Consider the following 24838-nt stretch of genomic DNA (forward strand, 5'->3'; position numbering starts at 1 on the left):
AATTAGACCTTATACAAGCGCAGAGTGAAATCAAAAAGTCCTTTTGATTCTTAAATTAGAGTTATTATTTTAAATTAGACCTTATACAGTGAAACCAGTGATCATCATTGATAAATTTAAATGATTAATATAAATTACAAATATCAGAAAGAATAAATTGAAAATGCGCGAATAGTCAGAAGAATTAATGCAATTTTAAAAGTAAAGCAAAATTGGTGAGCGTGGGGAGAGGAGTAAAACTAAAAAGTGGTTGGAGACGAAAAGCGTAGCTAGGCGGACAAGGTTGGTGGGTTTGGTGGCTCCCACACGACGAAAAACCAACAACATGGCCTCACTTTTAGCCGCTGCAGTGTCTGTCCACTCACTCCTACTTCTACTTCTACTTCTACTTCACATCAAGTGTTTTTGCCCAACCTACATGTAATAGATGGAATGGAGCGATTCAACATTTTTTCACAAGCCTAATTGAAAGTGAAATGTAATAAGTTAAAGATACATGTGATTATACTTTTAAAAAAAATCTTCTTATGATTTTACGTTCTCCTAAATGGAGTAATTCTGCATTTGATTGATTTTATAATTCTTGAAATATATTTTGTGGTTTTGGCCAATCTGATTCCTACAAGTCAAGGATTGATTCCAAACATTTCTTCAAGTATTCCAAAGAGTTGTAGAGCTCTGTTGCCGATGCTCAAATCTAATACCAACCAACTCGCTTTTCTATTTTATTATAAAATTATTTTAACGGTCAGCTGTTTATTTAAATATGGGATATATCTCATTTACATATTTCAGTGAATTATGATAATTTTAAATCGTATATAATAATTAGTACAAAACTACTAAATAATTTGAATTAATCATTTTGATCAAGTAAAAAGTAGATTCAAAATTATTTAGGTGAGTTTGGACCGGACTGTTTCAGTTGGTATGAGACCCACTTTCAATCAGACAAATTATGCAGAGCTAGTAGATCTGCGAGGTAAGAGCTACCAGTATAAGACGAGATAGAGTCACCTGAGATATTAGCGAATCACAATACTCAAATGTTCGGTTCTGTTTAATAATTATATTCAATTCAGTTGCGATGAAAACACCGCAAATTTAGCGGAACTCAGAATTACGGTAACTGCTTGCTTGGATGCGGAACACGTTCCAAATCGATAAATTTTGGCAGATTACTATTAAATAATTTGGATTAATTATTTTGAATCAAATATAAAATAAAATGGATTAAAAAGTTATTTTAGTTTATCTTTACTATTAAAAAGTTATTTTAGTTTATCTTTACTATTATTTTAAACAACACTCTTAGTCGAATATATTGAAAATAAGGTTTAATTGTTGTTATAAGGTATTATATCCGACACAATTATTCAAAGAATGGCAAATTGAGAGATAAGAATCGGGTAAGCATCATAACAAATGGCAATTTAATTTTTCATATATTTATGATTTGCTTTTCAATCTCTATTAAAATAAACAACTATTATTTTATAGTTATATCATAAAAATAGAGTTGTTTTGCCTAATTAGGTTTTGATTTTTTTTTTATTTAAATTATTGGATATTTAAAATTCACTTGTCCTGCTAATATAAATTCATATTAAGCAGAGTTATTGAAAAAGAGGCTAAAAAACTCCTTTTCTAAGTTTTAAATAGTTGAAGTCTGATACCTCACAAGGCTGCAGTGAAACTTTTATTCAGTTCTTGAACCCAGGAATCAATTTATATTGTTCAATATCATTGTAAACTAAACATCATCTATATTCCTAGAAGATGAATAGAGTCCTTGTACTATAGCCACCATATTTGGAATTCCTCATGGCCTCTCTCTCTCTATATGGCTTACTACCTGTTCTGGAAGTTGAGAAATCTTATGCAAAAGGCGTACAGAAATGCAAAGAAGAGAGAGAAGCCAATCAATACTGCAGTCACCTGCCCCATGAAATTTGGATCAAACCCAAAATGGTTTTTTATATACCATTTAACTGTAGGATCAGGCACAATCCCTGGAGCTTTAATAGTGTCTTCAACATCTCGATACTGGGAAACAATGAGCCCATACACAGTCCATGCTACTGGGCAAATCCAATAGTACCACACCCACCACTTGGGGATTTTCTGAAATTTCAAAAGATCATTAAATATTATCAAACCTCTTTATTATTGTCAAGTCATGTAGGAAATTCTAATAAGAACAACAACAGCAACGTACTGGTCTTGGGATAAAGAAGCCAGAGAAGAGATTGAACACAGCATAGAATGCTGCAGCAAAGATAGCTGCTACTTGCAGGTTTGGAGAGAGAGAAGCAGTCATCATTCCATAGTATGTAAAGTAGAGGAAAGAAAGGAAGGAGATAAAATAGAACCAGAAGAATTTGGCTGCTGTCCATTCAAAAGCCACCATGGCATACACAATAACCGTGTAATATGTTGTCTGAACAAGCACGTACGGTAATTCAGAAATCACCTGCATGGCACATAGTGAATGCTTCACTCAATTAAATTGTGGAGACTGGAGAGCTAAAACTAAATGCTGGTAATTCACAGCTCCTGAACTTACCTGTGCAGTGGCATAAGGCAGTGCAGAGTACATTCCGGCTGCCTTTTCTCGATAAAAGACAGATCTTTCAATGGTTATTATTGGCTGTACAGTTGAACAGTTATTAACACCGATAAAGAAGACGGCAGCATACATGGCTCCAATAATCACAGTAAGGTCATTTGAGCTTTCCCTGAATCATAGAGAAGCTCAAGTTAGATTATCCCTCATAGAATTTTCTATGCAGAGTGTATAAGTGATAGAAGCTGACCTTTTTGAGCCAACCTTCCAAAATATCGTCCCAACAACAAGGGCAGCAATCAAGGTGAAGAAAAATCTAACAAGGTTGTAATCAGGACTTCTCCAGTAAGTCCACCATTGCTTCCAAAGGCAGGATTTGAACTGGCCCCATGCAGACTGAGAATATTTAGAAGCAAAATAAAGGTCACTTGCTCCTGGAGGTGGTGTACTTAGCTCCTTCACTAAAGCTTTGTTTCTTCTGCTTATAGGTGAATATGTGTTAAAAACTTCTGCCCAAATGATTTAGCCTGTGGTATGAACAAATTCTATTGATATGGGTTGTGTCAGACGTACTCGTATAAGGATGATGATTTGTACAGTTCTGCGAAGTCGACTCCAAGCTGGATTTCTGCTGCTATAGAGCTCACTTCCAGCATCCATGTTGCTGGATTATACTTCTCTTTGATTTTAGGAACTCCAGGAATTGCCTACAATATCCAAACATGAAGTCAATTTGATAGTGAAATATTGCATTTCAACTGTTAAGAGCGAGAGAAGAAGTTTTAGACGGATAGATTACTTCGAAGTATTCAATGATCTTGTGTGAATTTCGACCAAGTGGTCCTAAGTAGATCACTTGTCCTCCTCTCTTCATTAGTAGCAATTCATCAAAGGCTTCAAATATGTCAATGCTAGGTTGATGGATTGTGCAGACAACTGTTCTTCCAGTATCCACAGTGTTTCTCACTGTCCTCATAACAATTGCTGCAGCCCTTGCATCAAGTCCAGAAGTTGGTTCATCCATGAAAATGATCGAGGGATTAGCAACAAGTTCCACTGCTATTGTCAACCTCTTTCTCTGTTCTGTTGACAACCCTGTAACCCCTGGAAGCCCAACTATAGCATCTTTGAGATTCTCTAGCTCTACCAATTCCATCACCTCATCTACAAAGCTCTGAATAGAAAAGATCCCACAATTTTTTAGCACTTGATTTCTTAGCTTCATTTTGTGAGAAGTGATAAAGCAGTAAAATTACCATCTTTTCCTCTTTGCCGACTTCTCTTGGTAGACGAAGGAATGCCGAGTAAATCAACGATTCTTTAACTGTGACTTGAGGCGAGTGGATATCAGTCTGTTCACAGTATCCAGAAATTCTTGCAAAAGTTTCTTGCTTCTTGGGGAACCCTGAAATTCTAATATCGCCCTCAATGTACCCACCTGTCTTTCTTCCTGCCAAAACATCCATCAATGTCGTCTTTCCAGCTCCACTAACTCCCATTAGTGCTGTGAGAATTCCAGGCCTAAATGAACCTGTTACTTCACGAAGCAGTTGAAGCCTGTTCTCTGAGACTCCTTGATCCTTCATTTCCTGTTGCCATCACAAATTTGCAAATTGCAATAGGAGTAACTTCATTGATAGCCTTGTCAAGGAATGATAATAATGAAAACGCAAAAAGAAGACCATACAATATAAAAATAGGAGACAAAAAGAGAATGATTCTCACAGCAGGCATGCTGACATAATAATTCATACTGTCAAATGACATAGCTAGAGGAGTGAAAGGCAGAATCATTCCTCTTTTAACAGCAACAGAATTGGCTCCACCACCATTTCTTTCACTGGGATTTGACTGGCTGCTCATTCTTACGACCTCCATCTCCCCTGAGAATTCCAGTTTCAGTAGTCTGTGCAAGGAATTCAAGTATTAAAAGCAACTATACAAACAATATCTCCCTCACTTGATCTGTTTTCGTCAGAAGATAATGACCGAGAAATTGACTCTTTCTTTGACTTGGGTCTTCTTAGTCTTGGTTCAGCAGTTGAACCTTCCTGATGTGATCTCTCCATTTCATTTATTGTTTCCTCAGAGATTATTGCTTGTTTATTTCCAGGAGCTATTATATCAAACAGTATGTAGATGATAAGCTTAAAGCTACCTCACAGAAGAAAAATCTTCACTGTACAGTAAAGGGACAGCCAGAACTTACGGTTTAAGTACATGAGAGCAATGGTGAATAGGACATTGGAGACAATCGTAAAACCCACAAGAGCAACTGCGCCAATCCAATACCAGTCCTCATCAGCGAAGATATCAAAGTTCTCGAGCACTGCTATGCCTAATCTTGTAACATTATCTGAAGCCTGCAATTTTTAATTAGTCAAAACCCTTCTTTAGCTTTCTGAAACAAAAGATTCATTACCATTTATCTTACACATTGGATTAACAATATACCAGTTTGTCCATCCACCTTGAAGCAAACATTTCATTCACAGAAATGGCATTATAACCATATGTTATGGGTGAAACCCAATAACCCCATGACCAACCTCTTGGAATTTTACCTGTCACGAAGATTTGAAAATTTTCTCATAAAGAATAGATCATAACTATCGTTACGTCAAAATGGGCTTAAAGGCTAATCATAACGCACCAACCTTTGGGTAAAATGAAACCTCCAAGCATGAAAATAAGGAGGAGAACGAGAGCCCCGCCGGTATTGGCAATGATCATAGTCCTGCAGATTCCAGCTATGAGCCTAAAGATCCCAACTGCCATTTGCTGTGTCAGAAATACCAATACCAGTTGCTTGAAAAATCTGCAAATTCAGTATCCGAAATCTCATGGTTAATGCTGGAAATATCACTCTACATTGGCATGAACATGGTTGATTACCTGCTAGCTTCAGGCACAAATCCTATGGTGAAATATGCAATGGCGACCCAAATAATCGACTCAATTACAGATATAGGCAGACCCAGAAGGAAAGTTGGAAGAGTAAAAGTCCAAGCAGGGTGAAACAGGAGGTCCCTGTGCTTGTAAAATACAGGAAGCCTCGAGATCATGAGTGAGAGCTCAGCATAGCCATTGAACATGTTATGGATGACGCTGAACGTAAGTGCACTAATATATAATCCACCATCATCTTCATTTCTTGTGTGCATTTTTGTTCTTAGAAACACAGTTGAAGCTATTAGCGCAACTATCACGAGTTGGACAGCCTTGGAGACATAAACGAAGGCATTTCTCTTCATCAAAAGCCACTCTTTATCCCAGCAAGCTTTGAGTAGTTGCTTTGTTGGTACTGAGTATTTTGTGAATACTAGAGCTGCTCTGTGGCTCTGAGACTTATGAAATGGCGTTGAGAGCTCGTCTTTTAGTTGTACACCTACATGGAACTTCTTGAATTTTTCTACAAATTCAGCAACTGATATGTATCTGTATGGCATGCTTCTGTCTGCCCAGTATTGCTCTTGGTCTTTTCTTGAAGTAACCTGTAATTATTCAAATTAGTATACACAAATATTAATTGAATATATTTAATTCGATAATTAATTTTAATTTATTTAAATTTAATGGAAAACAAAAGATTTTCAAAATATTATATTTTTTTTAAATGAAACTGGAGATTGAAAAATATAATCTGAAATTATTTAGATACACTTCACCGTCGGGCTAAGTTTATAGCAGTTTATTCATGTGGTATGACAGATTTTTTATTTTTTTTAAAAACATATTAAATAGTTCTGTATTTTTTAAAATTCAACTAAAAGTTTATTCTCTTAAAAATACTATTATTATTAGTTTCATACTATTAATTTATTCCCTTAAAAATATTATATTCTCTCAATTTTTTATATTAACTAACAGTGATAATGATAAAAGTTTGTGGGTAGAAATTTTTATTTTGATTTTTTAAAACCACAAAAATTATTTATTATATTTTTAAAACTATAAATTTTTTTTCTATATATAATGAATATGTTTTGATAAGTGAGCGTATGATGAAATTTACCCTAATATGTAGTTTTAATAAATTTTATATTATAAAATTTCTCGTATTACACCTCTTGCAAGAAATCGGCGGTGCCCTTTCTCTCAGGGCAGCGGAACCCACAGCTCCCAAAGAAATCTAGGACGCTCTCTCGTGGGCCCTGATAGACGATCTGGCCTTCTGATAGAAGGATGATGTCATCAAACAGATCGAACGTCTCAGGAGCCGGCTGCAGTAGGGACATCAATACTGTGGCATCAGTGAGGTGGACTATCTGCTGCAGGCACTTCACTATTTGATATGTCGTGGAGCTATCTAGACCCGTTGATATCTCATCCATGAACAGTGTTTTTGTGGGTCCAACAATCATCTCTCCTGAATTAATCAAGATCAGCATATATTAAAATTAAAAATTTAATTCATTTTAATGATGTAAAAATAAAATAAAAAATACTGGATAATAAACCTGTGGTTACTCTCTTTTTTTGTCCCCCAGATATTCCTCGTAGCATTTCATCTCCGACAATGGTGTCCTTGCAGATATCAAGCCCTAATATCTGTTCCATTCAACATTAAAAAACCTGAATAAATAAAATATTTATATTTGTTTTCTTTTTTAATTAAAAATTCTTAAATATATCTTTGTCTTACTTTGAGAGTGTAGTCTGTAATGAGATTGCTCTCAATTCCATTCATTGCAGTTGCCTGATCATATAGGATCCATATATCAGAAAGGAAAAAAAAAAAAAAAAACTTCAATGACTTTGCAAAAATTAGGTATACCTTCATGAAAAGATCTACTTCTGCCTCTGGGTGTATTCCTGCATGTTTTTCTCTTCTAGCAAGCTCTGTCTGGAGATCTATACACGTAACACAGTCAGTTTTAATGTTTAATATGCGTACAACATATGATTTTATCAAAAAAATTGTCTGAACTAGATTCACTATAGACTCAAAATGCGAATAAGTGAATTTTCATGAAAAAAATTAGATGGAATTTATTTTTATATGTTTTCAAATTGACGCACGGCGAAGATACATTAATTAATTACCATATCGAGTTCCAATGCCTTGGCACCTTGCTGAGAAATCTAGGGTTTCTTTCACAGTCATTACTCCGACATGAACATCATTTTGGCTAATATAAGCAGATGTCTTCCTCGGCACAAATTCATCCAGCTTATACCCATTATATGTTATCTCTCCTGTCATCTGCATTTAAACATGAATTATTATTATTATTGCAAAATCATATTTTTTTAATTGAAAATTCGAAACATCACAAATTATTTTCATTTAACATCAATTAAAAAATTAAAATAATCATTAATTTGAGTTTAACAAGCGATTTTTCCAATAAATTTTACTTTCTTTCGTTTTACTGACCTTTAGATTTGAGTCTAACTTTCCGGCGAGTGCTAGCAACAAGGTTGTTTTCCCAGAGGACGGTGGACCTAATAATAGAGACATCCTACATTTTGACAAAAAAAAAAAAGGAAAAATTAAGTCTAATAAGTGATCTTCCAATTAGAAATCACATATAATTTGTATATTTGATATGGTAAATTAGTTTTTAGTTTTTTTTTTTAAATAAGTCCGAAAATTAGAAAGTAGAATCTGAAATTTCTTATATTTACTTAGGTATATTTTATAACCAAGTTTAATTAGTTTTTAACTTCAAATTTTATTTGTGGGCTTGAGATGGTATAATAAAGTTTTGACAATTTAAATGTGGATTTTTTTTCCATTTAATTTGGAATTTTTCAATAGGCTAGTAATAATAAAAAATATACCTTGATGGTTTTAAAATCCCAGAAGCATCTTTAAGGATTTTGAGTTTTGTTCTCTTAGAGAAACTGATCCCGATCATATCAAGAACCCATTCAACACTGTTTTTGGCAGCATTTCCAAGGCTAGGAAGAGCTCTGCTGCCAATATAGCAATTCGCTTCCACAGTTAGACTCTCAAATCTAACTTCCACCTTCGGAAGTTGGATTCCAACCCTGCAATCATAATTAGACATTAGCAAAAAAATTAATGAATCAATGGCTTGACTTAAGAGATTACCTGTCGATTCTTTGTCTAAATTTTCTCAAGAACTTCTCATTATCTTCCTCTGCAACCTTAAAAACGCTGCTGATAAAGTTTTGTCTATCATTCACGTCAAGCTTTCTCACATCAACTTCTCTGTGTATTATCTCGGTTTCTTGGTTCTCATTCTCTACGAAAGATTTTATGATACTTGTTCTCAATCTTTCATATGTTGGTAACTTTTCTATGGCAGCCCATCTTAGCGCTTCTTCATCTTCATTTACACTGCTATTTCTCCTTGAAAATACACCTTCCATGCTCCAACTTCTCCTGCTAATGCTTCCGCTCATGTTTCTTTGGCTTCGTCGTCGTCCACTTGTTTTCTCTATACCGTCCATCTTTTGCATCTTCTGAGCTGAATTTCGACGAAATGGAACATACCCAGTTCATAAAAAGACAAGAATAATTAAAGCTGAAGCTAAAAAGGAAATGAGAAAGAAAAATTGGAGTTGCATTCTTGTTTGGTTGCTGAGAAAAGGCATGAAAGGAAAAGAAGATAAAATTTTGGAATTTTGCTTTCAACGAAGGTAACTGTTCATGAACACGTACGGGATTACATCTGTTTGACATCCTGAGGAAAATATTAGTTTAAACGAAGTGCGAAAACTAGAAAAATTTAAAAATAACACTTACTGTGTGGTTTCTTGAATAAAAGAATGGAAACGAGAAAGAATTTCTCAAACTCTCCAAGAAAGCTTGAGATGGAAACACTTGCACTTGCTCTCTCTGCTTCAATTGATTTTCCTGTAGAGAGAGAGGAACATTGAAGAAGTTGAAGAGAAGATGGAGGTATAAGTAGTTGCGTGTGAGAAGTTAGAGCTGCAAATTTTCAATTTTGAGACTAAAGAAATAGAAAATACGTAGTTTCTGGAAATTCTGCTATGCTGGTTTCATTTTTTCTTGAATGCGTAATAAGGTTGATTTTAGAATAAGCTTGTTTGGTTAAGCTAAATAGTACAAAAGTGATGCAACATTTTGAAATATTTCATTATTAAGATGCAACAAAATAATAACGATATTATAGATTACTAGAAAAATTAACAAATTAAGATATTAAAGATTACTGAGACTCATTTAGAAGGTTATTTATTTTGGTAAGATGAATTTAAATATTGAATAGAGATGGTAAGGGTTATTATTTTCAGAGAAATTTATAATTTAGTTACTGGATATTGACATCGTTAGATAGAAAATGTGATTTGGTGAAAATGGTAGGGAGAGCTAATTAGCTTTAGAATGATTAACGTTTGTTTTTTTTAATAAAAAGATAAGAATGCAAAAGGTCCATTAATGTTTTTTATTTTAAAAAAAGGTTAACAAATGTTGGCCATGAAATTAAGAATGCTAATGGCTATTGGTGCAAGGGCTTTGCCTTTGCCTGTAAATAGGCAATGGCAGAGGGCAGAGGCCAAACCTAATTTAGGTATGAAGCAAAGTAGTGGAGCAGCAAGGGTGTTATGGAGTAAATTCTCTTTAAGCCCAAAGAGTTAGAGAGAGCTCAAGGCACATGGGAATTTTGGATTTTTTCTCTTAGGAGATCTTGAACCATTAGCTTTAGTGGAATGGTTTAAATATGGAGTATTTGCTTAAGATATTTTTTTTTTTTAATCTAAAAGGTTATTCGAAATGTTTAAACACTAAATGAAAATAGCAGGAGTGTATGAGATGATTATGTAAATATTATTAAAAATATTATGTAAATATTACTTAAGTGTTTATTATAATATTTGTGTGTAATATTATGTAGATTGATATTTTTTTCAAATACCTTTCCCTACTTGTTGAATTTTTGCATTCATAAAGGTTGTTCCTTTCTATTAGTCTCATGAACTAATCAAAACCCTGCAATTTAATTAATCTAACCCTTTTTAATATTTAAGTAATTTTAATTTTTTTAATATAATTGATTTTAATTAAAAATTTAAACTTAAAAATTTTCAAATCTTAAATACTAACTTCTATATTAATAAGTTAATGTGATGCAGAACAATTCATTTTAGATTTTATGATAGATTTAGATCGATTCTAATTTTTACTTCAATATCCATTGGAAATTCATGATAACTTTTTTTTTTTAAAAAAAAAATTGAGATACAGTGACTTTCAAAAATGTGATAAAAGTTACGGAGCCTGTTATTCATCATTTAAAGAATTAATTTTATATTTTTATTATTTTCTAAATTTTTTCATAATTTTTTATATTAAAATATTTGCATTTATAAATAATTATTTTCTTAATTAAATATTATTGGTTAGAATTCCTGACCGATTTTAATAATTAAATATTATTGATTAGAACTCCTAACCAATTCTAATAAGTTATATTTGACAACCTCCTATAATCGATTTTTAGCTTTTAAATATTAACATTCAGAATGGACAAATAAGTTAAATACAATTTGTTTTTATTCATGTTGGATTGTTAAAAATATTATTAATTTTATAGTTTTAATTTTTTTTTATATCATATATATATTTGATTCATAAATGATATAAAATGATATCTATTAGAAGTTATTATTTCAAACTAAAGTAAAATTACTATCTATAATTTACATTTTTTTATACAAGTTATTATTTTAGATAATTACTATATTATTGAGAATCTTTTATAGAACATTGTTTGTGAAAAATTTTTATAAAAATTTTAATATAAATTTAAAATTTACTAATTTGATTAATTCCGATTCATTTTAAACTAAATCGATCTTTCTAATATGGTAAAAGTTTAAAGGGAAAAGTTAGAAAGTATTTATGAATTTGTAGAAATAAGAATGTAAAAGTAGAATAAATTACTAATGCTTGAAAATGGAGTTATGGTTGAGTGTAACTTCATCTTCAGTTCTCATTAATTATGAAGTTGAAAATAGATTTCAACTTCATCTTTTGGAAAAATTCTTATGTGTTTTTGGATTGTTTTTGAGTTTTTTCAAGTGTCTATTTGATTATATAAGCAACAAGTGGACATTTTTAGAATGACATTTGAGAAAAGAACTCTAATGATGTAGTCTTCTTAGTTCTTAACGTCAACCTAAAAGCTTTATGGTCAAATTCAAAGCAATAAGTCAGCAGAACCTTCTCTTAACTAGGTTTATGGTATATTTGTTTGAATTTTTGTCACGAAAAATAGGTTAGATTTGGGATCTCTTTGAGAATCGGAATCAAATATTTAGTAATTTTTATATGGTGTAGATTTGATTCTTATAATTTCAATTCCAGTTAAATATAATTTTTAGTTCTTTAATTCTGACTCGATTTCAATTCCCCGCTATATATATATATAAGTGAGTTAAGGGATTTCGATCAAATGCTAGATTAATTATGTGATAGTAGCACCTTCAGCTGCTTGCTTGTGGATTTGCGGCGTAAATCCGTACCACATTGAAGAGGAATTGAAAGTGAATATAATAGCTAGCACGAAACTACTAAATAATTTGGGTTAACCATTTTGAGTCCAGTGGAAAGTGGGTCTAAAAGTTATTTGGGCCAGTTCGGGCCCGACTGTTTCAGTTGGTATCAGAGCCACCCTGGGTCAGATAAATTGTGCGGAGCTAGTGGGCCTGCGAGAAAAGGGCTATCCGTGAGAGACGAAACGAGATGGAGCCGCCTGAGGTACTAGCGAACCACAATACTCAAGGGTCCGATCCTGATTAGCAATTATAATGAATTCAGTTGTGATGAGTACGTCGCAAAAATTTAGCGGAATCGAGTGTGATAGTCAGCAGTTTCAGTTGCTTGCTTGCGGATTTGAGGCGCAAATCCGTCCCACATCGAAAGATTTGAAGGAATTGAAAGTGAATATAATAGGTAGCACAAAACTATTAAATAATTTAGGTTAATCATTTTGGACACAATAGAAAGTGGGTCCAAAAGTTATTTGGGCCAGTTCGGCCCAACTGTTTCAAATTCGGTGTTTAAGATACGAAAAAACTTATTTTAGTATTTAATTAGATTGTTAATTGAATTAATTCGATTTAGTGATTAAATATTCATTTTATTGAATAAGAAACCAAGAATTCAAACTTTCACACAGAAATGAATTTCTTGAATTTTATAGGATCCAAACCTTTACAAGTACAAATACACTTTTCAAAGCTTCAGGCTGAAAATTTTCATCATTATCTAATTAATATTATCATACATAAATAAATCCATATATATTCCTAGAAGACAAATGAAAGCATTATACAATAGCCACCTGTACTTTGAACTTGTGATGGATTATTGTTCACTTTGCATAATATTACATATCTACAGGTTCGATTTAGTTTATGATAATGTCTCTATCTTGTCTGGAAGTTCAGTGTCCTTATAGCAAAGGCATACACAAAAGCAAAGAAGACTGTGAATCCAACCAATACTGCAGCAACTGGCCCCATGAAGTCTGGATCATACCCATAATGATCTTGTATGTAAGACTTAATCGAAGGATTAGGAGACAACCCAGGAACTATAAGTTCGTCTTCAGCATCCCTGTACTGAGACACAATCAATCCATACACTGTCCATGCAACTGGGCAAATCCAGTAGTACCAGATCCACCACTTGGGAATTCTCTGAAATTTCAGAACAAAGTGATGAAACCATGTTAATAATCCAGTGTTCATCAGTGGTTGTTCAAGTGAGACATGGTAATGCAAAGAAATGAACTTACTGGTCGAGGAATGAAGAAGCCTGAGAAGAGATTGAAGAGTGCATAAAATGTTGCTGCAAAAATGGATGCTACTTGAAGATTTGGTGTGACGGAGACTGTCATCATTCCATAGTATGTGAAGTAGAGGAAGGAGAAGAAGGAGATAAAGAAGAAGCAGAAGAATTTCGCTGCTGTCCACTCAAAGGCTACCATAGCATACACAATTAATGTATAATATGTAGTTTGAACCAGCACGTAAGGTATTTCACAAATAACCTGCAAGTCATTTCATTTAAGTTCCAATAAGTTATACTGAGACTCCATGGAATTGGATTCTGAAACAAAGGAAGCTCTTTAGCTTACCTGTGCAAGTGCATAAGGTAATGCAGAGTACATCCCAGCTGCTCTTTCGCGATAAAAGACAGTTCTTTCAACTGATATAATTGGCTGCACTGTTGAGCAGTTGTTGATACCAATAAACAACACAGCAGCATACATGGCTCCAATGATCATACTCAAGTCATTTGAGGTATCCCTGGATTGTTGAGAAATTATTTTAGTAATTTGAAGTATTGTTGTATTAAATTCTATAAGCAAGAGATCTTGAAAGTTACGTACTTTTTAGTGCCAACTTTCCAGAATATAGTCCCGACCATAAGCGCAGCAGCCAAGGTGAAGAAGTATCTAACGAGGTTATAATCAGGACTTCTCCAGTAAGTCCACCATTGCTTCCAAAGGCATGACTTGAACTGCCCCCATGGAGACTGAGAATACTGGGAGGCAAAATACAGGTCTTTTGCTCCTGCTGGTGGTGTGCTCAGCTCGTTCACTAAAGCCTTGTTTCTCCTGCATAACATATATTTAAGGTCAGAATTTGAAAATTTTTGCTTTTGGGTGAGCAAAATGATTTTGATATAAGTTGTTTCTGGACGTACTGAAACAGGGATGATGACTTGTAGTGCTCTGCAAAATCGATTCCAAGCCGGACTTCGGCTGCTACTGAGCTCACTTCTAGCATCCATGTTGCTGGATTGTACTTCTCTTTGATTTTAGGAACTCCAGGGATTTCCTGCAATGTGTGATTGAGTACAATGTTAGGTAACATGTTCTTCTTTTTCAAATTCTTACAGGATCAAGAAAACTTCAAGTCATGAGTACCTCAAAATATTCAACGATCTTGTGGGAATTTCGCCCCAGTGGTCCTGAATATATCACTTGTCCTCCTCTCTTCATCAATAGCAACTCATCAAAGGCTTCAAAGATGTCAATGCTAGGCTGATGGATTGTGCACACAACAGTTCTTCCAGTATCCACAGTGTTTCTCACAGTCCTCATAACTATAGCTGCTGCTCTTGCATCAAGACCAGAAGTTGGTTCATCCATGAAAATGATTGAAGGATTTGCAACTAGCTCCACTGCAATTGTCAACCTCTTTCTCTGTTCTGTTGACAACCCTGTAACTCCTGGAAGCCCAACTAAAGCATCCTTAAGATTATCCAACTCTACCAACTCCATCACTTCGTCAACAAAAATCTGGCAAAGATAAAAAGAACCCCGAAATCCCTTTTAGCATTTCATTCTTTTACTCATATTCTGATTCTGAAAAGGGATTGAAGTAATGAACTTACCATCTTTTCCTCTTTGCTGACTTCTTTAGGAAGTCGGAGGAATGCTGAGTAGATCAAGGATTCTCTGACTGTGACTTGAGGAGAGTGGATATCATTCTGTTCACAATATCCAGAAACTCTTGCAAATGTTTCTTGCTTCTTGGTGAATCCTGAAATTCTGATATCGCCTTCAATATATCCACCTGTTTTTCTTCCTGCCAAAACATCCATCAATGTAGTCTTTCCAGCTCCACTGACACCCATTAGTGCTGTCAGGACTCCAGGCCTAAATGCGCCTGTTACTTCCCGAAGTAGTTGAAGCCTGTCCTCTGGAACTCCTTGCTGCTTCATTTCCTGTTACCATAAATTGAAGTTAGTCACGAAATGAGTCCAAGTTGAATTCTTCGTGTTGCTTGATGATGAGAAATTGGAGAGTATAAGGTGGTATTGATTCTTACAGCAGGCATGTCCACGTAATAGTTGACACTGTTAAAGGACATGGCCAGGGGAGTGAAAGGCAGAACCATTCCTCTCTTAGGGGCAACACCGTTTGCTGCTTCAAGAGATGAGTCTGCATTTCTACTGAGACCATTGGGGTTGGATCGGCTGGTCATTCTCCGAATTGCCATTTCCCCTGAGATATTTCAATTTCAAGTCTTTGTAAGGAATTCAACCATTGAAACAGAACATATAAAACTGTGTAATTCTGTATTCCTTACTTGTATTATTTCCATCAGCAGAAGATAAGGAGCGAGTGTTTGACTTTGACATTCTCAGTCTTGGTTGACCCTTTGAGCCTTCCTCACCCTCCATTTCTTGTGCTGATTCCTCAGAGATTATCGCTTGTTTTTTTCCAGGAGCTATTAAATCAGGCAACAACAGTTTGTAGAAAGATTAGCTTGAGAATGATGGAAATTTCACTTTAACCATGAAGGGTAAGACAGAACTTACGGGCCAAGTACATGAGAGCAAAGGTGAAGAGGACGTTGAAAAGAACAGCAAATCCTAGTAGAGCACCAGCACCAATCCAATACCAGTTCTTATTGCGGAAAACATCAAAGCTTTCGAGCACTGCCACCCCTAAGTTTGTTCTACCATCGGAAGCCTGTAATGCAATCAATTCCAACTCAATTTTTATATATCAAAAACAAGTCTGAAGGCTGTTTCTTTTATATCTGATAGATATTGTGAAACATACCATTTTGTTCATCCACCTTGGAGCATAAAATTCATTCACAGTATAGGCATTATAACCATAAGACAGAGGTGAAGCCCAATAAGCCCACTCCCACCAGTTTGGAATTTGACCTGTCACCAGTATAAACAACTCTTTGTTAATTCAATAACTCAGGAGAATTGCTCTTGTTTTTTTATCTAAGGTTTGTACATTCAAAGATTTGGTTGCATGCAGACCTTTAGGTATGATGAAGCCTCCGAGTAAGAAAATGAGGAGGAGAATGAGCACTCCACCAGTGTTGGCAATGATCATAGTCCTGCAAACTCCAGCAATGAGTCTAAAGAGCCCAGCAGCCATTTGTTGGGTCAGAAATACCAGCAGAAGATGCTTGAAAAACCTGCAGACATGGCGTTCAATGATTAAAATCAAAACTCTCTTCACTGAAAAGGCTAACAATAAATGATATTGAAGAAATACGAGTAGATCATTCACCTGCTAGCTTCAGGAGCAAATCCTATGGAATAGTACGTAATACACACCCAAACAACAGACTCTATTATCGACATGGGTAATGTAAGCAGGAAAGTTGGGAGAGTGAAAGTCCAAGGTGGGTGGAACAGAAGGTCTCTTTGCTTGTAAAACACTGGAAGCCTTGAGATCATGAGAGTGAGCTCAGCGAAACCATTAAACATGTTAATGATCATAGTAAACAAAAGAGCACCAACGTAGATTGCTCCATCTGCTTCATCTCGTGTATGCATTCTTGGTTTTATAAACACTGTGGATGCTATAATTGCAACAATAATAATTTGGACAGTCTTGGAGATAAAAACTACAGAATTTCTCTTAATCAGTAACCATTCCTTATCCCAGCAGGCCTTGAGAAGATCCTTCTTGGGAACTGAATATTTTGAGAAAGCTAGAGCTGCTTTATGGCCTTGGGACTTGTCAAATGGCACAGACAGCTCGTTCTCTAGCTGCATGCCAACGTGAAATCTCTTAAATCTTTCTGCGAATTCAGGGACTGAGACATATCTGTATGGTTTGTTTTTTTCTGCCCAGTATTGTTCTTGGTCTTTCTTCGATGTAACCTGCGAGAATTCGCAACACAGTTATAATCCTGCTCAGATGAGAACAAGGCCCATTAATGCAGATTCATGGGCACTTGGGCTTACCTCTTGCAAGAAATCAGCAGTCCCCTTTCTTTCAGGACAGCGGAACCCACAGCTCTCAAAGAATTCAAGAATGTGCTGTCGTGGGCCCTGGTAGACGATACGGCCTTCTGACAAGAGGATGACGTCATCAAACAGATCAAATGTCTCAGGGGCAGGCTGGAGTAGGGACATTAATACTGTGGCCTCAGTTAGGTGTGCAATCTGCTGCATGCACTTCACTATCTGAAATGTTGTGGAGCTATCTAGACCCGTTGATATCTCATCCATGAATAGTGTTTTAGTGGGCCCAACAATCATCTCCCCTATTTCAAATCAAAGCTACACGTTAAGAAAAACTCTTACACCATATGATACGTGGACGTAAAGAACAATCTTCTTGAAAGATTTTTTTTATTATTATTATTTTGGTCTATATTTTGATTCACAAGATCGAAGGAATGGTTGGTGAATGATGGGAAAGATTTGGTCAAAAAGATATATATATGTCCTGAACCATCGGATCTTGTTCTCACACAAGCTTAAAACTTCTTTTGACAAGCAAAGTGCAGTCAAGATTCAAGAACAGTATTAAAACTAACCTGTTGTTACTCTCTTTTTCTGTCCACCAGATATCCCTCGAAGCATTTCATCTCCTACAATGGTGTCCTTGCAGATATCGAGGCCCAGCAGCTGTTAAACAAAAACATGGGAATGGGATATTAATTAATTAATTAATTAATTTCTTAATTATAGATTAAAGATGCAAGTTGATCAATCATATTATGTCATTAGTGGGTAGCTTTCGCAAATTAGCACATCGGCCAAAAGGGTTTTGGAAAAATAATGGAGGTTAGGCACAGGGGGCCCCCATAATCCAGTAATAGAGTCTGTGTCAGACGCCAGTTGCAGTAGCAGGTGAGGTGAAATATTTGATTAATTGGCAATTCAAAGAAGATCGAGTCTATACTGAGTTCGTTAGCTTCCAACTCGAAACAAAAGTCGTAAACTAGACTTTGACATCTCATCAACCCAATAACACTTTCCATTTTCCTTCCCTCTTGGCCCCACCCATCCTCGCATGCAAGCACTTCCATGAAAAATAAATATATAAAAGGAAAACGTTTCTTGGAACTTACTTTGAGAGTATAGTCGGTGAAGAGATTGTTTTCAGCTCCTTTCATAGCAGTTGCCTGAAAATTACACGTAAATATAATTAAGAAAATTTACGTAATTAACTTATTTGATATCGTAAAACAAAGCTTGTTTCTATCATAATTTACCTTCATGAAAAGGTCTACTTCTGCCTCTGGGAATATTCCTGCTTCCTTTTCTCTTCTTGCAAGCTCACTTAGGAGATCTACATTAATTAACACAAATTTCTTGCTTAATTAATGTTTAATACACACTAATGATCTACCTAATTGCATTAACTGTTGAGATATAATTACCATATCGAGTCCCAACTCCTTGGCACCTTGCTGAGAAATCTAGGGTTTCTTTCACTGTCATTACTCCAACATGAACATCATTTTGGCTAATGTATGCAGATGTCTTTCTAGGCACAAATTCATTCAACTTATACCCATTATATGTTATATCTCCACTAATCTGTCCAATAAATTAAATTAAATAAGGATTAAAAATCACATTTATAAATTTAGTTTTCATTTGCACCCAAAAAGAAAATTTATTACAACATATAGCAAACAAAATTGTAAGTCAAATTGGCTGCTGACCTTTAGACTTGGGTCCAACTTTCCGGCCAAAGCCAACAAAAGGGTTGTTTTCCCAGAAGATGGTGGACCCAACAGTAGAGTCATCCTGTAAAAAAAGACAATTTAGGTCACATCAAGCTATGAGAGTTTACATTTGTAAATATTAAGAAAGAAATAAAACCAATAATTCACAAATAATTAGATACTATTTCTTGATGGTAACTTCTTGAATTTTACCTTGATGGTTTTAGAACCCCGGAGGCATCTTTAAGAATTGTGAGTTTTGTTCTCTTAGCCATATTAATACCAAGCATGCCAACGGCTGATTCTGCAAGGTTTCTGGCAACATTTGGAAGAGTAGGAAGAGCTCTGCTGCCAATTTGGCAATCAGCTTCAACAGTTAAATGCTCAAACCTTACTTCCACAGCTGGCAGTGTGATTCCAACCCTGAAATTACCAACATTAATTAGAAAAATAAAATAATTAGGATTGCTTAAACATTAAACAAAAAATATCCCAAATCAACTGAGTTGACTTAGATAAATTGTATTAGGACAAAATCAATGCTTAATGCATCTTCAAAAGGGATTACGTTACTTGTTTAGAAAGCATCTCCCTTTTGATAATTTCTACTACGGTATGGGATACTAGTAGAATATTTCAAAAAATTAAAAAAAAACTATTACTCCCTGAAATATGCCATTAATCACTGTGACAAAACTTGTACAAGTCTTCACTAGAAAGAGTAAAAACTAAGCCTAATTCTGATCATGATTTGGCAGCCTATATTTGCATGTTCATTTTATAGTAAATGGTCCAAAACGACAGCTCTTGGGAGTTGCAATTCGACAAAAGAAAAAAAGAACAAGAAAGAATCAAGAAAATACTTACTTATCGATTCTCCTTCTAAATTTTCTCAAGTACTTCTCATTGTCTTCTTCAGCAACCTTAAAAAGCATATCAATGAACATCTGCCTATCATTGATATCTAGCTTTCCGACATCAACTTCTTTGTGAACCATCTTGGTTCCTTGGAGTTCATTGTCCACAAAAGATTTCATGATAGTTGTTCTTAATCTATCATATGTTGGTAACTTCTCTATGGCAGCCCATTTTAGAGCTTCTTCATCTTCCTCAGCATGGCGGCTACTTCTCCTAGAGTACCTGCCACCTGAAAATACATCTTCCACGCTCCTGCTCAAGTTCCTGCTTATGCTTCTGCTGATGCTGTGGCTTGCTCGCCTACTCGATGCTCTTGCTACTCTCTCCATACCATCCATCTTTTGCATTTCTCTGAACTGAATTTAAAGGGGAAAAAGAAAATACATTACTAAAGCTGCAATTAAAAAGAAAGCAAACAGAGACGGAAAAGGTGGTAATTGCTTTCTCTTGTTTGGTTGCTGAGAGAAAGTAAAGTCTGCATTTTCATTCATGGGTTCTAACCCTCGAGCAAGGTAAGGTTCGTAGAATCGATGAAGAAATCACAGTTCTACTATTTCCTTTTCTCAACTTCCAAACAAATGGGTGGGAAAGTGCAAAAGAACACTTACTCAGTCCGGTTAATTTCTTCAAGAAGTGGAAGAAAATTATGAAGCTGAAGTCTCTTCGTTAAGCAGAGGAAGCAGGCAGGGGAACGAGCTCGAAATATGATTTTTTGTTTTTGCTTGAAATAAGTCTTAGCTCTCCAAGAATTGTTGAAAAAGTGTCTCTCGTTTCTCCCTACACCGATCGCCTTTGCTTGCAGAGAGCGATGGAAGCGCTGGAGAAACTTTGGAGATATATATATAATTGGGATGGAGGAAAATGGGTTGCCAAGTGAGAATTTTCAACGCTAGTTTGTAATAAACAAATAAATAAATAGTTAGTAAAAAATAAATAAAGAAATAAATTATAGAAGAACTTGAGAATTTTCAAACATGATTGCTGAGTGCCCACTTTCTTGTTTGGTTCATGCAATTGGACTTAAAATTACAGTTTATTTGCTTCCCAATAAAAACCACAGTTAAACTTTTTATAAAATTAATTAAAATATAAATTAAATTATTTATTAAAAATATGTTAATATACCCAATAAAAAAATTTAAATTTTGTAAAATTATTTTTTTTTCTAATATTAAGATAATAATTTTACAATGTAACAGTAGTAGAAATATTTTTGGCTAGATATAGAATTCACGTTGAATAAGGAATCTGACAAGATAATCTCTATACTAGAAGTAGTGTAGAGTAGAACTATAATCCAAAAACCAACTTATAAATTAAAAACATGAGTGTGTAAACAGTTAAATAATTCCCAGTTGGGTTGGTAAAGGGGCCCACTATTTTCCCCCAATTATTTTAAGATTAATTGGTGACTATGGTACAACTGGGTCTAAATATTTCTTGATTGCTATGAATGAGAACACCATAGAAGACCATGGAATAGCTGATGTGAGGTTTTAAATTTTTAAACCTTCATTTTGCTTTTTGTTAATGTAATATTAATGACTTGGACTTTCATCTATGAAAAATCCTGGTTAGGCACAATGAACTCACACTGCTTTGAATTTTCCCTTTTTTCCCACGTTTTATTTGGCTTTTTGGGGAGATAATTTTTTTTAAATATTAAAATACTACATGAATTACGGAATTGCTCTAAAATTAGAGATAATTTTTTTTAATTAAAATTATTGATGATTTTTCAAAAAAAAATTCTGAGTTAATATATATATACAAGAAAATTTAAGGTAATCAATTTACCACCAATTTGTAAAAATACATTTTTCATTGAAAAAAAATATATATTATATATATAGATGTTTATAAAAAAAATTTAATTGACTCCTATTTTTCATAATAAAGTAGTAACTAGTTAAAATTGAGATTTTTTCTTTAAAATTGTATGTTCTGTTGTTTTATTTATAATATTTTTGAAATTATTGAATTAATAGTTTAAGGATTATTATTAATTTAAAATCACTAACGATAATATTAAATGTAATAATAATAAGAAGAAGAAATTTAATGTTAAAAATAATAATTAACAGCATTTGCATTCTATCAAAAGTTTATAATAGAGTAAATTATACTTTAATTTCTGCGTTATATCATAATTAACGGATTAGTCACTACAAGAATTAACAAATTTACTAACGAAAATTTCCATTGGTAAACACTGATTTTCTGTTAGTGGAGTTTTTCACTAACGGATCTGTAACGGATTCATTCCGTTGGGAAAATCCTCGTTGGTAAATTATTCACCAATGGAATAATTTATCCGTGAGTGACATTAACGGACCACCAACGGAAATTTCCGTTGGTGACACTAACGGACCACCAACGGAAATTTCCATTGGTGACACTAACGGATTTCTTGGTTAGTAATCCGTTAGTGAATAGAAATGGACACCAACGGAAATTCCGTTGGTAATCCGTTGGTGATCCATAAAATTGCAAACTCACATGTTTATTTTCATACATTATGCATTATGTACCTGTTATGCACCTGTACCATGTACATTCATATACATCCATCATCATCCTTCATCATATTAGATAATAATAATAATACTATATACGTAATAAACAAAAGTACTCATTAAAACATATTTAAAACTAAAAAAAATTGTACAACAATTATAATTTGAAATTAAAATTAGCAACTGGTCATAACAAAATATACATACTAAACTAAACTAGCTAGCTCATCATCTATATCATCATCACTATCTGTATGATGATCACCAATGACATGGGCATCATCACGCCGCTGCTGTGGAGACGGAGCTGGAGGTGCCGTAGGAGCAGATGTCTGAGTGGATGTCCCAATACTCTATTGTGCCATCATCCTATGCATAAACGTCTGCAACTCGTCTAGCACTGTGGTAATTCCACTATTCTCTGTCTCTAGCCGATCAATTTTATTCTGCATCATGTTCATTGTTTCAATTGTAGGAGGATCCATTGGGGGTGCAGACGTGTATGATGCAGAACAATGAGATGGCTCATGAAAATATGCTGAAGCCTGGGACCCTAACCCATAAACTCGACTCTTTTTCTGTCCGCCAACCGCTTCGTAGTACAGTTGGGCCTCATTTATGGGTGTCGGCTCATTGCTTCCCTCCTGTTGATGTATTGCAGCCTCCTTCAGTTGTACGTATTTATCCTGCATTATAAATTTAAAGTAACGTATAAGTAAAACAATTTAAGTCAATCAAAATTCTTAATAACTACATTTAAGATTAACTTACATAAACAGCTTTTGACCTCGCATCAACAAACTCCTCCGTCCCCTTTCTCTTATGTGTGGCCTCAAAAAGCTCATGAGGATGTGGTTCTCTGTCTAGTCTTTCCCTCTGTCTAGTCTTTCCCTCTGTTACCAATTATAAGAATTGTAGCATTTATCATCGAACCAAAATATTTATAAGAAGATAATTATAAAATAAAAATTTTAACAAATATCATCCTCCGCTGGTGGGTATACTGTGAAACAGAACCGCATGCGTGCCTGGAAATGCCAGATCCTGACCCTTCAGCCTCACTGCGCCTATTGGCAGAAAACTTGTCACACTTCTCTTTGTATTCAGAAGTGTTCCAAGTTTCCTGCCACTTCCTCAAAACAGAATCAGGGGTAGCAAGATTCTTCGTCTTCCCTTTCCTGATTTCCCACATTAAGCCCCTGTATCGCTCAGCGGCCTTTTTCTGCCATGCAATTTTTACCAAGCTGTCAATTGCTTGGTCCCATTTGAAGTATTTCTGCAAAAAGATTTTATGAGTAGTTAGTAATTAAACATTTCATAAATATATGACAAACTGCTAAAATAATTATGCTTCACCTTGAATTCCTACCAATAAAACTCCTTAGTTTCATTGGGCACAGTCTTCCAACAGTGGCCTTCCTTGACCAATCTTTCTTTCACTATCAGAGTTATCCTGCGGCTGCACATCTCCGACGGATGTAAACTACATGAACAATGGTGAGTAAGTAAATGGTTACATTTAAATTAATCTTAATTAATAAACAATTAACTATTACTTGTTGTTAATGAGTGAAATAGTCTGTCGGAATGACTGTGTTCCTCCTACAGCAGTGGTCGATGCAGCTGATGCTGGAGCAGATGCAGGAGTAGATGATGGAGTAGATGCTGATGCAGATCCTGTCCCTCTAGCTGATGCAGTACCACAAGGGGATGCAGGTTGAGGTGAATGTACATATGATACCGCTGGTCGTGAAGCTGCAGTAGGGTGGTGAGGATGTAAACTGTGACGGTGAGGAGGTGGAAGGGGACGGGGAAGCTGTGCATCGGTACATGGTGGAACTAGTGTATATGATTGATCTTTATGAGATGGCTGTACACCGAATGCAAGTGGTACCCATATTTGAAGTTCCGTATCCCCAAGTCCCGTCGGTACCCGTGGTAAATGCGGCTCATGCTCTTGTCCGTCATCTGTATTCGCGTCCTCTTGACTTGCACTAGCAGGAAGTTGAACCGGTCCTCTGGGCTTCTTAACCCTTCCACGTCCCCTTATCTGTGAACAAACAAAAATTGTCATTGCCAAAAATAATATGAAGTTCATAAACATTATATTAAATATATACAAATGTATTAAGTTACTCACTGAGTAATAAATGAAATATACAACTCCAAACTGATCTAGAATATAGATGAATTTAGTCTGATTCATATGAATTGAACTCATTATCACCATCTACATCTGCATCAGAATCAGGGTGACTAAGGAATTCTTCTTCCTCTGTCGAAACGTCATCATGAATCTCAGTCATTCCTCCGCTAGGATCATTTAGGCAGTGTTGTTGATTAATATCATCCATATTTACTTCAATATAATCTAGGTCATCTTCTTGAAAAGTTTCATATGTCTTTGAAGATGTTTGAGATACTTCAACAACGGGTCTACCTT

General features: G+C 34.9%; 3 protein-coding genes across 4 annotated transcripts; all 3 read right to left on the reverse strand.

Moving 5' to 3' along the window:
- Window positions 1-1626: 1626 nt before the first annotated feature.
- On the reverse strand, window positions 1627-8989 carry LOC110626193 (ABC transporter G family member 29). The gene is made up of 21 exons (XM_021771975.2): window positions 8628-8989; window positions 8354-8563; window positions 7947-8031; window positions 7613-7772; window positions 7344-7420; window positions 7212-7265; window positions 7027-7117; window positions 6634-6935; window positions 5462-6060; window positions 5224-5384; window positions 5021-5130; window positions 4776-4929; window positions 4527-4682; window positions 4292-4449; window positions 3823-4155; window positions 3366-3740; window positions 3140-3273; window positions 2817-3044; window positions 2567-2738; window positions 2219-2473; window positions 1627-2124 (listed from the first exon to the last, which is right to left on the reverse strand). The coding sequence occupies exons 1-21, from the start codon at window positions 8987-8989 to the stop codon at window positions 1852-1854; spliced, it is 4449 nt and encodes a 1482-aa protein (XP_021627667.2). The 3' UTR covers window positions 1627-1851.
- A 3685-nt stretch (window positions 8990-12674) lies between these two features.
- On the reverse strand, window positions 12675-20704 carry LOC110626318 (ABC transporter G family member 29). 2 transcript variants are annotated; one of them, XM_021772142.2, is made up of 22 exons: window positions 20488-20704; window positions 19829-20230; window positions 19175-19384; window positions 18959-19043; window positions 18671-18830; window positions 18503-18579; window positions 18359-18412; window positions 17822-17912; window positions 17244-17545; window positions 16561-17159; window positions 16305-16465; window positions 16090-16199; window positions 15843-15996; window positions 15611-15751; window positions 15350-15525; window positions 14913-15245; window positions 14443-14817; window positions 14220-14353; window positions 13903-14130; window positions 13648-13819; window positions 13306-13560; window positions 12675-13207 (listed from the first exon to the last, which is right to left on the reverse strand). In XM_021772142.2, exons 2-22 carry the CDS (start codon window positions 20224-20226, stop codon window positions 12935-12937), a joined length of 4488 nt encoding a protein of 1495 aa, XP_021627834.1. In that variant the 5' UTR covers window positions 20227-20230; window positions 20488-20704; the 3' UTR covers window positions 12675-12934. The 2 variants fall into 2 exon arrangements, with proteins under 2 accessions (XP_021627834.1, XP_021627833.1); XM_021772141.2 differs by having other exon boundaries at window positions 19829-20235.
- Window positions 20705-22601: 1897 nt separating this feature from the next.
- Window positions 22602-24469, reverse strand: LOC110626675. Its single transcript, XM_021772715.2, has 6 exons — window positions 23952-24469; window positions 23794-23878; window positions 23413-23671; window positions 23167-23288; window positions 22797-23081; window positions 22602-22727 (listed from the first exon to the last, which is right to left on the reverse strand). Exons 1-6 carry the CDS (start codon window positions 24467-24469, stop codon window positions 22602-22604), a joined length of 1395 nt encoding a protein of 464 aa, XP_021628407.2.
- Between the last annotated feature and the right edge of the window lie 369 nt (window positions 24470-24838).

This window comes from Manihot esculenta, chromosome 11 (assembly GCF_001659605.2).
Source record: "Manihot esculenta cultivar AM560-2 chromosome 11, M.esculenta_v8, whole genome shotgun sequence".
In the NCBI taxonomy this organism is placed as follows: Eukaryota; Viridiplantae; Streptophyta; class Magnoliopsida; order Malpighiales; family Euphorbiaceae; genus Manihot; species Manihot esculenta.

Excerpts from the sequence above, each read along its gene's own strand:
- LOC110626193 (XM_021771975.2), bottom strand. The coding sequence starts at position 8,989 with ATGGACGGTATAGAGAAAACAAGTGGACGACGACGAAGCCAAAGAAAC. Across the intron at positions 6,061-6,633 it reads CCGCCGATTTCTTGCAAGAG|GTTACTTCAAGAAAAGACCA; the intron begins GTGTAATACGAG and ends GAATAATTACAG. Across the intron at positions 4,156-4,291 it reads ATTATGTCAGCATGCCTGCT|GAAATGAAGGATCAAGGAGT; the intron begins GTGAGAATCATT and ends TGATGGCAACAG.
- LOC110626318 (XM_021772142.2), bottom strand. The coding sequence starts at position 20,226 with ATGCAAAAGATGGATGGTATGGAGAGAGTAGCAAGAGCATCGAGTAGG. Across the intron at positions 18,831-18,958 it reads AGTTGGACCCAAGTCTAAAG|ATTAGTGGAGATATAACATA; the intron begins GTCAGCAGCCAA and ends TTTATTGGACAG. Across the intron at positions 15,997-16,089 it reads CAAGGTGGATGAACAAAATG|GCTTCCGATGGTAGAACAAA; the intron begins GTATGTTTCACA and ends ATTGCATTACAG.
- LOC110626675 (XM_021772715.2), bottom strand. The coding sequence starts at position 24,469 with ATGACAATTTTTGTTTGTTCACAGATAAGGGGACGTGGAAGGGTTAAG. Across the intron at positions 23,879-23,951 it reads ATTTCACTCATTAACAACAA|TTTACATCCGTCGGAGATGT; the intron begins GTAATAGTTAAT and ends TTGTTCATGTAG. Across the intron at positions 23,082-23,166 it reads CGAGGTCAAAAGCTGTTTAT|GATAAATACGTACAACTGAA; the intron begins GTAAGTTAATCT and ends TTTATAATGCAG.